General features: G+C 42.3%; 1 protein-coding gene across 1 annotated transcript in view; it reads left to right on the forward strand.

Annotated features, from left to right (window-relative positions):
* LOC124115816 overlaps nt 1–12,314 on the forward strand; it is a 50,551-nt gene that overhangs the window by 33,538 nt on the left and 4,699 nt on the right. The window contains exons 3-15 of the mRNA XM_046476956.2: nt 1,677–1,747; nt 1,896–2,069; nt 2,414–2,554; nt 5,327–5,440; nt 6,364–6,621; nt 7,034–7,169; nt 7,335–7,545; nt 8,083–8,241; nt 8,681–8,910; nt 9,429–9,553; nt 10,276–10,582; nt 10,908–11,034; nt 11,157–11,393. Coding sequence (XP_046332912.2) covers nt 1,677–1,747; nt 1,896–2,069; nt 2,414–2,554; nt 5,327–5,440; nt 6,364–6,621; nt 7,034–7,169; nt 7,335–7,545; nt 8,083–8,241; nt 8,681–8,910; nt 9,429–9,553; nt 10,276–10,582; nt 10,908–11,034; nt 11,157–11,393 — 2,290 coding nt within the window. The remainder of the gene's footprint in view (nt 1–1,676; nt 1,748–1,895; nt 2,070–2,413; nt 2,555–5,326; nt 5,441–6,363; nt 6,622–7,033; nt 7,170–7,334; nt 7,546–8,082; nt 8,242–8,680; nt 8,911–9,428; nt 9,554–10,275; nt 10,583–10,907; nt 11,035–11,156; nt 11,394–12,314) is intronic.

The following is a 12,314-nucleotide window of genomic DNA, read 5'->3' on the forward strand; positions in this document are numbered from 1 at the left end:
CTATGAAGACTAATTACTCCTGCTGGCTGCCATTTGTCCAGGCATAATACACCCCTGCCCTCCATTTGTCTATTGCTCATTACCAAGCAGTGCTAATTTAAATCCTTGGTTCCATCTGTTCATTGCTAAAGACCAATCAGCCGCTAATCAATTGTTGGCTTCCCTTGTTACGTTTCCACCATTATTATCTATTTATTTGTGTTGCTTTTTACATGTGCATATATATGCTCTCTGCATCCTAGCATTCATGCGATTGGTTACTCATTATAAAGAGTATATTACTTGATTAGATCTTCATAGGCAGACTGGATGTAACACCCTTGATCTCTGTTGATAAAACGTTGATGACGGTGGATATTTATGTTTTATGAGAGTTTTTTGTGAAGACCTGATGTTTGGTAGAGAGGGTTTGAACTTTGTCAAACTGATGGCTGGAAAACTTTTGCCGGGGTTCTGAGAGGGCTTATTTGCTTTTGAAGTTTAAGGTTCTTTGATGCGGGTAACTACATAGCCACAATAAATCTTACAGATGACTTCGTGTTGGTGGAAGGGTTAATGCCATTGGCGTGGATGATTCTACATAGGGATGGGGAGCTAGTGAAGATGGTATCGATGACTGCCCGGTGCTTAAGTAATCTGCTAATTTGATGTTAAGTCTTGCCAATGTAGTGTAGAGTGATTCTGATTGGGACGGATTTTGGTCTGGATTGTTTGGATTTGGGCTGGAGTGCAGTGGAGATGGTCCTCATGACAAGTTTGGTAGGATACTGGTTAAGGTTTGTTAAGACATGCTCCCGATGATTAGGCTCATGGTTAAGGTCAAAGTTGCAGGAGCAGATGTGTTCTTCTCTCTTGGTCAGTGTGAAGTTGATGCCGGACTTCGTTTTGGGATTGGTGAGAGTTGAAATGAATTTCCTGGTCAGAATTAGTAGACGTCCTGTGTGGTTGTGATCTTGTTACTGGGGTCTGTCGATTCAAGAACGTCAAGGGAGGGGAGTTGTTGCTTGTTCTCTGTCTCCATGGTGAATTAACTCCGGGGTGTTGAGGTGCTTGGGAGGTGAGGTGGGATCATGTCCTTTTGAACATGACAACTAACGTGTGCAAGCAAACGGGTTGGATGTGGAGAGGGTTTTTTCTATGTCTCTGTATTGGATCCATGTCTCTGTGTACGGGTAGTGTAGGTTCTACATACATGGGATCTATCTCTCTGTGTACAGGTAGTGCAGGTTGTAAATACATGGGATCTACCTCTCTGTGCACTGGTAGTGTAGGTTGTACATACATGTAATCTGTCTCTCTGTGTACAGGTGGCCAGTGTAGGTTCTACATACATGGGATCTATCTTTCTGTGAACAGGTAGCCAGTGTAGGTTCTACATACATGAGATCTATCTCTCTGTGTACAGGTAGTGTAGTGTGTACATACATGGGACCTATCTCTCTGTGTACAGATAGTGTAGGTTGTACATACATGGCATCTATCTCTCTGTGTACAGATAGTGTATGTTGTACATACATGGAATCTATCTCTCTGTGTACAGATAGTATAGGTTGTACATACATGGGATCTATTTCTCTGTGTACAGTTAGCCAGTGTAGGTTCTACATACATATGATTTGTCTCTGTGTGATCAGTTAGTGTAGGTTCTACACACATGGGATCTATCTCTCCAACAGGACAGTATACTACAAGCAGCATGTGTGCAACTCTGGATACAGATCTACCGATAACCATGGCTGTCCGCACGGTAAAACTACCTTTACGAAAAAATTGTATACTTTTAATCACAAATATATTTAAGGGACTAATCAGTACATTGATATGAATATGTAAGCTGAAAAAGGCTCTGTCATTGATAGACATGTAGTTTATTAACTTCATCAATACATCCGTAGCCATCTGCGACAACGTCATTAACCCAAACGGCGCCTGCAACATTGACTATCCTACGTCCCACATCATCTACAGCAATGGCTTGACCCAATACAGTAGCGGGGGCACCTGCAGCCTCCCCGAGATATGCACTAACTGCAAGATGGGCTTCTATGCCAGCCTAAACAGATGCCGGAGTAAGTGGTTAACTGTCAACTTATCTAATATGCACACGTATTCCTCAGTGACCGAGTGCTCACAGATCCACATACAGTCGGCTTAAATAACAACGATAGTGGGTTGATTTGTAGAAATACATTTTGTTTCATTTTCCTGAAGAGAGGCTTGGCAAATTGGCATCTCTGACTGGTTCATGCAAATAAATCATTAATAAAGTGCTGACATGTTTCAATAATCATGATACATATATCACAACTGGGTATCTTAATTACGTTGACAAAGTCTGAAATTCCTTCTGGTCACTTGGTTACCTGCAGTTCTCAGGTCGGTAGTGTTTGTATGCCCTGTTTTCTGCGGACAGTGTGCTCGGCCATCTCCAACTGTGACCTGGAGGAATGTACGTCGCCCTCTGACCAGGTGTGTTCCCGTTGTGAAGGGGTGTACAGGGATCGGCCTGGGGAACGAGCGTACGCCGACACCACAGACAAGAAATCCTGTATCCGTAAGTATCGGGAATTGTGGACACCCACTCACCATCTTTAATATACTTGTTATTTAATACAATGCTGCATACCTCCATTTGGACGAGGTATTACAAAGGCCTTCTTTGCTCAAAGGATCTGCATAATTGATGACAATAACAACCTATTCAGAAATCAAATGTAGAAATTGTTGTAACAGTTGTTCATATGAATGAGTTTGAATATATGCATGTTTTGACTTGTGACAACATTTAATGTTTCAAACAGACTGGTTTAAGAGGTTTTTATTAAGTGTGTTTGAAGATTTGTTGTCCCTGTTTAAGAAACCACTGGTAAGAACAAGACTTTACTCTGTGTCATTGAAAGACATGTAACAACTGGCGCCGGTGGAGTAGGGTATAAACAGTAATAGGCAAAAGTATCGAACAGAGAGTATAGTACTTGATATTGCCTTGAAACATTTGGTTAAAGCAAAATCAGGTCCGTGCGTGTATTAACAACTTTGAGCTGAAGACATGTCCAGTTCTCTTTTGTACTACATTCCAAAGCTCCATAAATTTCCGTACAACGAAAAATATACACCTCATCAAAAGTATCTCACCAACAAAATTTGTTGAAAATCAGAAAAGAAAAGTGTAAAGAGAAGCTTGAAAGCAAAACAAAAGTGTTACTTAACGTCACAGAAGATGTTAATTCATGAATGAAAGGAAAAATGAGCATTTGCACAGAAAAGAAACAACATTATTCGCCAGCGACTACAAGGCCTGTAACTGTGTAAATATGATAACTGTCAGGAATGAGATAGACAGATCAAAATGTACATGTCTCAGGAACGTTTTACCCATGTCACAGTTAGATGATCAATAGTGTAAGCCCCATGCACGGATCACATCCACAAGACGCCTCCTCATCCCCAACTGAGGTATGTGTTGCCATTCCTGATGCAATTTAGGGCATCGTTGTCCACAGAGATAGGACGAGTTGCAAGTACATGGTTATCAAAATAAGGCATAACAAAACCGTTCAATATGGTATCTTGTAACCTTTGTCCATTTAGAGCCCCCTGAACTGTCACAAAATCAAATTTACAGTCAAAGAAGCAGCATGCCTATACCATCCCGATCCTCCACCTGAGGCCTCTGTTTCCTGGATGTTTTGCTGATGATAAGATGTTCCTCTTTGCCTCCACACAAGTCCTACCACCAGCGTAGACCTTCTCTCGTAAGTCCAATGAATCCCCCTCCATGACCTCAAGATCCAGTGTGCTCGATTCTGACACCAGGCTACAGAGCCCAGCATATAATGGGGTGAGAGCAGGGGACGTCTTATTGGTGTTGTGGCCCTTAATCCTGCTGCATTCAGTCGACTCCTGATGGTGCTAGTAGGGATGCTCTGTTGTTGGTATGTCAGTGATGATGAAGAACAGTGCAAGTTTTGCCTGGCCTACAAGGACTGTGTCCTCTCTGTCACTGGTCTTCGTGGACGTCCTGATCTCGGCATGTCCCTCACATGTCAAGGCAAAGTGTGTTTTCTGATCAGTCTACAGATTACAGCATGATTAATGTTCGACACAGCAACAATATCCCGACATGTCATGCCAGTTCGGTGCATGCCAATGATTTGCCATCTTTGATTGTCTAGGACATTTCAGTTACAATCGTAATAATAGTTAGGAATAATAGTAATAGCATGAACTTTCCGTCATCAAACATGAATTTCTCTATTTAGACCCCTTAGCTGTGCATACGGTTCACATTAACGCACCCACAAGGTGGGGCAGTTAAGGTGTTTACCATTCTACAAGCAGATGATGTGACAACACACAGGGTGCAATTTGAACATCTCTACATTGAAAATAAACTCGCAATAATACTTCCAATTTGGTGGTGCAATAATTTTGATGAGGTGAATATATTGCAGGGCTCAGCAAATGTACCACCAAAGATGGTCCCTATCTCAGAGATTGACCATAATCCTTAACACAGTTAATATAGTACCAGAGAGAGGACGTGGTGATGAAGGGGATTCACAAAAGTCAAAGCTTTAGCATGAATCTGTGCAATTCTCTAAGAAGTTTTGATTTTTCAACTTCATACCACACTATTCCACTTGTCTCAGATATAAAGACGGTCCTCCCTCGATTGTATTAAGAATTATGGTTTATCACTGAGACAGGAGTTTCATGGTACATTGGCTGGACCAATAAACAAATGCTCAGGGAATAGGCTTATTCGTCAGGCTCTTACCTTTCTTGCGATTACGGAAAGTGTTTGTTACCGTTATCAAACATTTAACGATGATCATGTATTTGAGTCATGCTGATTGTCACTGGACACGTCCGTAAAAAGTAATCCTTGATCAGTGACTCGAAATACGAAAAATGAGCCATCTCTCTCATTTTAGCCATACCTACTTTTACATGTCAGAATTATAAGTATGGCAAATGTAAGGAAGAAGAAAGCCCAAATGCCAGCCAATCGAACATGCCTGATTTATTTTGAGACCAACATTTCAAAATGTTTTCATAACCTTTAAATTTGACTTAATACCTCGTCCATTTTTTTTAATAATAACCGGATTAATGTTTTAGCTTTTCTGCCTTAACTGACTGGTGCGGATATATTTTATGACAAAAGTAGTGAGGTTCCAGGGTAAAAGTTATTTGGCGATTTTGAAAATTTAATCACATATATAATCTATTTCAGTTTACAGTTGTAATGGTGCCTGTAGTTATATAAAATGCGACCTAATTCGCCTGTATGACTGACACACGTATGCTGTGTGTTTTTCAGAGGCATGTTCGTGGCGCAGTGACAGTACACGGTGCTACCCGGGAGTATGTGCAGAGGAATATGCAAGGAATTGTATCTGTACAACAGAGTTTAGCGGAAGACACTGCGAGAAAAGTAGGAACAAAATACACATACACACCAATGTTACACTCTAGATCTGAGAGGAAAATAATAACACAAATGTTAATTATAAAAGTATTACAATAGTTTCCAATCAATGGTTTTCTTCTTATCCTGAAAACATTAAATATGTCAATTACGTCCTGCAGACAGTATGGTGAAAGGTTTCCACTCAACCATCTCTATATCCTTGCTGCCTGGGTCAGAGTAGGACGCCAGTGCCCCAATCTTGTTGATCAGTGAGCAACTGGGTGACTTGGCTGATTGCAGGAACTCGTACGCCAGTGGCGTGGATAGTAACTGTTGGTGATGTCACGGGTTTGCCGGGTCCAGGCCGTTGATATATCTATTTCTGCCTGCTGTTTAAACAACATTCACTAATCCACTCTTATCTATAAATACTCTTAGGTTTGCTGCAGAATGTGATCCGGTTCAACATTGTTTTGTTTCTGAAATTACGTCACCACCTCCATCGCTCCTATCTGTAGCTCAGCACAGACTTTCTGTTGCTCATGAGAGGCTTTTTTGGTGTGTGTTATTCATAAAGGGTTTAAAATAAAGATATGGTTTCGAATGGGTGTAGAAAAACGTCAGAGAATAACCAATTGCTTATCCGTCGAAATAGATTCTTTGGGGCTTTTTTTTAACTGTGCCTTCCTGTCATCGGGAAACTGATGAATCTGGCGGTTACAGACCATGTCATCTGAAACATCCGCCTTCCACCTGATATATTTGTAACGGCTCGTTACAGTCTGACAGTTGCAGTTTTCTTTACCGCTTGCCTTGATTGACAGGTCCTATCAACTTTGTTAGATGCTACTCTTCGTTCATTGGCAGCTGACTTTGTGGGAGAAAGAAATGGATGTCTGATACACTGCATCATCAAAGATGTATTCACTCTCACGTTGTGTTTCCAGTCGACACGTTCCCATCTATTTTGTACAACACACTGAAGGTGACCGGCCCGGGCCTGGACAAGGTGGAAGCCCCAGACAATCCCAATGAAGGAGCTCCCCAAGACAAGTCCTGGACCAACATCAACGACACAAGGATGATCTACTACAAATTCGAGACCAAGTTCATCATGACTGCGACTCCACCGCCCAGACAGGCCTATGTTGAGGGCTTTGCTGTTGGCATCATCAACGCCAAAGCAACATTTGAAGTTAAAAGAAGTATGAACTCTGTGTTCTGTGAAAGTGTATTCCTTCATGATCATTGAATAATTTTATGCCCGATGTCAATGCTATTTTGACTGTATCACTTGAGAGTGATTCAAAAACACATTCTCATGATGTTTGCATGTGTTTTCTACTGGTGTCACCAATGTGACCGGATACGCTCAATGTTTCCAAAGCACTTGGTATCATCATCATTTGAGAGTGATTCAAAAACACTTTCTAATGATACAGAGGGAATTGTACCATTGACTCTTATACTTCTTATGGTTATTTAAAGGGGTTTGTGGCTTCCATTGATATCATAAATTATCCATTGTTAGTTGCTATTTGCTAAATATGTTCACTTTGGTTTTATTCACCTTTGGTCCTTTCAAAAACTATGTTTTAAGTTGTAAGTATGTTTCAGACGACTGTGTCATAATGAGCACTGTACGACCTTGCAATGGCCCCAGTAAGACGGCACCTCATCAAACTAAGTTGACCTGTGAGGAGGACGTGACTGCAGATACCTTTCTCTCCCATCATGTGGAGAATGGAGATATGTGAGTCACGTGGCATGAGAGGCCTTGAACAACCAACGTATTGTTACAATAATCAAGCTCAACTCATCGAATACCCATTGAGTAAATTTCCAATGACAAATATAATAGCCGGTTACATATTATGCAAGCTAACTGAACTTCTCTGATTATCCGTGTTTTCCTCAGAATGGAATTCACATTTGAGGCAACTAATGGTGGCTACGTTAAAGTGAGGAACAAGGAGAGCGGCAGTCTCGTGACTTACTACTACGAAGGGAAGACACAAATCAATCGTTATAGCCTCGGGTTTGACTTCATAGACCCACATCACTGCAGTGCAGATCTGGAGGAGAAATGCACAGATGACATGATATCACTGGCCAAGACCCACACACAGGTCAGTTGTGAACGATTATTATGCTTAACAATGAGTTCAACAATGAGTCCACTTTCTGAATCACTGTACATGTAAACCAAATAGGGATAGATGATTGATTATAGTTGCTTTATTAAATAGTTTTATATGTTGCGAACCTGAGGAATTAAAACTTTGTAATTGTAAAATGCGAGAATAGTACTCTCGTTATTATTCTAGTTTTGTAAGACTGTAGAAACATATATATGTTATTTGACAGTCGACTAGATATCTATTGTAGGAATGACCTCATAGAAACCTTCTGTGAGGTCAAAGACTGTTGCTGAATATTGTAGTTATTATCTAGTCTGTCAAAAGTATATGGCGTAACATGGTTATAGATGTATGTACTCTTGGTCTCCAGGGTTATGGACACAATGAATACAGGAACAAAATCTGCACTGGATGCTGCTTGACTCGCCATTAATCGGCCTGATTGTTACATGATGTTTACTTGTCAGTGATGTCCATGTGTTGATGAGTGTCATATACTCATGTAATGTATCCGTCTGTCTCCAGGCTCCGATCTGTATCACGTGGCAGGGATGGAGGGACGACGTCCTGGTGTTCTCCTACTTGGTGTCGATATTTGAACTTTATGACCAACATCCCAACAGAAGTGACTCTCAACTCGTGGAGAAATCACTAGCCTTTGAATCTGACAGATACAGCGGCGAGGTATGCTATTGTGACAGATAATATGCCTTCACTCGGTCACAGAGAGTTGCGTCCCTCACAGGTGTCATGACCATTGAGTCGCTGATTGGAAGCGCAGATTCGCAACGAATTTGATCCTTGGTCTCGACACCTCGTCCAGGCTCGTGGGTTTTAAGACCCGTGTTCCCATCTGCTTTGCTCCCACATTTAGCTGGCAAGCTGTGATATCTGGTCATGGTGGACTTTGCGTTATCATGCTACAAACATAACCGATGTTGTTACATGTCACCTCGCCAATCCAAATGTATGATCAACAAGTATACTAGGGGGAATTACACACATGCATGAAACAGTTAATATATCATGATCATTATGTGTGATTGTTTATTGTCAAGACAATATATTTTTGTCATCTGATCTTTCACATCTAAATAATACATCATTCATCCTTGGTTTGCAGATATCCTCGAGTCAGTTTCATCTGTCACACCCCGGGGTGTATGCCCTTGTTTTAACCGCTTACGACAAGGCCGAAAACAGCAAGAGTGCTCAGCGAATATTCATCTATGACGAGGTGTCAAAAGTGGGCGTGGTCCATGACACGAGGCTGCTAGTGACGTCATCGGCTTCTAGAACAACCCACCGCTGGCAGAGGAATACGACGGAAGTGTCTGTCGACTGGGAGAAGAGGTAAGGAAGCATGCATCCACCAACTCGTGCCATCTGCATCACTGTAGTGTTTCTCTTGGTGACTTTGTCTCTCAAGGCATGTGACTGTTCAAAATTGGTGCCTGCTCACCAAACCACGAAGAGGTACCCAGTCGGATAAGAAATGCCTGACAGGCAGCTTTGGTTGAATATTCCCCAGGTCGTTGAGGACGTAATTAAAGTGCTCAGTGATCCATTGACAGGGACATAATCGCTTCTAGAATATTTTAGGAAATGAGTGAGTAAATTGGGTTTTACTCAGCCATCAACATTCCAACAATATCACGGCGGAGGACACAAAAAATAAGCGCAACACATTGTACCCATGTGGGTCAAACACTTTAACAACTTATCCTTACCACATCGAAAAAACGCAATATAACTTAACTTCACATAAATTTGTCAAATGCTCAAACAAAATGTAAATGTTTTTGTGACAGCATTTACGTATATTTGTATTTTAAGTGCATAACAATATAACATCCCTATACACTGTACAGGTACATCAACCCCCTCCATTACAACAAGGGGTGGCTGAAGCAAGCGGCCTCCACGCATGACGTTACCCAGGACTACGACGATAACAACCACTCCAGGGGAATAGACGCCATTGATCACGTGCAGGGTGAGGAAGTGCTTGTGTTTCTTATGCTTCATTTCCCCAATACCTGCCTATTATGGATGAACAATGAGTCGAAATATCACAATTCCCTCAAGGTTGATAGTTGTATAGTGAAGGCTTCGAGAAAGAGGATACCCGTGCCGTCAGGGTACCATCAGTGGTTGATATCATGAGCAGTAACAAATGCCATCGGGCAGACAATCAGTGGTTGGTTGACTATCAGTAGAATGTTGTATTCACTGTATGCGGTCAGCAAGTTTACAAACATTGCTACCAGACCCGATAGTTTTTCCCTATCCATGTTATAAGACATCTATGGATGTCTTGAATCAAAGCAGATTCTTTTTAACCAGTTGATCAAATGTTTCCATTAAATTCAACATTACATTTGTGATAAGAGGAAGCCCCTTCTATCCCGTTCCCGCTCCAGGATCTTGGCTCATGTGTTGATGTAAATCTGCTATCCTTACAACAGGAAGGTAATGATTAGGCTTTTCAAAAATATGTTTATATTTACGATCCCATTAGTTACATGTGTTTTATGTCCAATTGTTAATCATGTCAATTTGTTTTTGAGTTTTATCCATCAATTGTTATTTGACTGAATAAGCAATCACCTCTACAATTACTCAGTTGGTGCCTTGTATCATTGTTCTGATTATAATAGTTTTGTGTACCCACATTTATATAACGCATCAGTAAAAGACATGGTTTACATGTTCCAGGCATAGTGGAATACCGCACCGCCTTCCTGACTGACCACAGTGGCGGCAGCAGCATCCTCTCTCCCCCTCCTGACGCCGACTTCCAGAGCCAGGGTTTGACTCAGCACCAGACAGTCACACCGGTCCTCGTGGACGGAGACACCGTCAGATTCTGGGTCAGGGCGTACGACATCAGGCGCGAACTCCTTGAGGAGAGCGTGACAGTCCACGTGGACACATCGCCCCCAGTCATAGAGAACCTGTGGCTCACCAGGGGAGACAGACTCAACATCAGTGTGCATAGAGTAGAGGAATTCAATGAAATGACGTAAGTTCTCTTTTTCTCCATGTTAAGTAAGGAAACAGTACCTTCAAAGCAAAACCGTGGCAACGGGTGACTCACTCGTCTCATCCGCCGCAATTTACGGCTCTAGGTTGCGTGCCTTCGGCTTTCGTGAAATTTATGATCATGGGTTCAAATCAAACTTCTCATTAATTATGTTTCTAGGTTTGTCAGTACCATGCCGGTGCTCGTAGGATTCACATCACTCCGTGAATCAGACATGCCGTGGAAATAACTAAAATACTGTTCAAAGGCTCCTTAAACCAAACTCAACCACTCATACACCTTAGTACTATGTCTTGCATTTAAGATTTGAGTGGCTGGCGTTTGACGACCACAGTGGTCTAGAAACTGTGTCGTGGAGACTCTACGACAACATCACCGGCTCAGACATCTACCACGGAGAAGAACATCTATCAGCTCAAGGAGACACGCAAGTACATACCTTCCTTCATTTATTCGTCTTAGGGAGGTCCAATCTTGTTGTAATATTGGGCACGGATACCTAAACAGGGCACGGATACCTAAGTATTTATTCAGTTGTGTTTAATTACCCCAGACACTGGCCAAGTGCACAGCGAGGTACGGCGACTATGCACGGGGTGCCAACTGCTACTGTACGCCAGGGACAGGGTGTTACCACAGACACTTCCAGATCAAACCACGCATAATCTCATCTAATCTCAGTCATGGTGGCCTATTCCACGACATGCACAAGGGCGTTCACGACTCCGACTACTTCATCGAGATTACAGTAATGAACCACGCCAAACTAAACATGTCGCTTGCAATCAAGGTGAGGACAATACGTTTCTGTCTACATAAAGCATGAGTGAACAAAATGTGCAAGCACCTGATTCAACTAGTGCTCGACGGTGTTACGGTATTTATCTGTCTAGATTCTTAATGTAACGATGATACTACTAAACATACATGTAACTAAAGCCACCCTGACACTTGCACGATTTTTGTCCCTGCAATGCCGCGCAAAGCGTCGTGGCAAGGCATGCCATTTCAGTGGTACGCAGCGGAGCGTGAAGCCGCTTTTGCACCCTGTTCGCGCAATCTCTACGCAATGCACGGCCAAAAATGGGCCGCATTAGCACGCATTGACACGCAATGGCACGACTTGTTTACGTCTAGGTTAAGTATTGTTCGCGCATTGTTCACGTCTTCCGTACCGTCACATACGACACGCATAGTTCCCGCTGTTTTCCCGCATCTCCACGCATTGCCCCGACGACTTCGCGCTTTGGTCACGCTTGGCGGCACTCTTCAAATCTCGCTATTGGCGTATGTATATAAACTCAAAATAGAAGAGATTCTTCATTCCTCGACTCGCTGTGGACGATACAACATGCTGAATACCAGAGTTATTGTTATTGCAGAACAGAGAAGGTGTCTATATCTGGCAGCTGCAGGACTATTACTTCTTGAAGAGCAGGAGAAAAGGCAGCAAGAGCAAGAGGAAGAGCATGAGAAAGAAGAAGAGACAACCCTAACTAGAACAAGGAAAGCAAGGACAGTGTGGGTTAGGGAATGGTTGGCGAGAAGACATGAGTTCGCACATTATAATCAGCTATTGACAGGACTCCATAAGGAAGATCCAAGAGGCTAAAGGAATTACCTGAGAATGACACCTGACCTGTTCCAAGAAATGGTGGAGAAATTAACCCCTCACCTTAAGAAAGAGACCACATTCATGAGAGAACCGCTT

Source organism: Haliotis rufescens, unplaced genomic scaffold (assembly GCF_023055435.1).
Source record: "Haliotis rufescens isolate VD_foot unplaced genomic scaffold, xgHalRufe1.0.p SCAF_16, whole genome shotgun sequence".
NCBI classification, from domain to species: domain Eukaryota; kingdom Metazoa; phylum Mollusca; class Gastropoda; order Lepetellida; family Haliotidae; genus Haliotis; species Haliotis rufescens.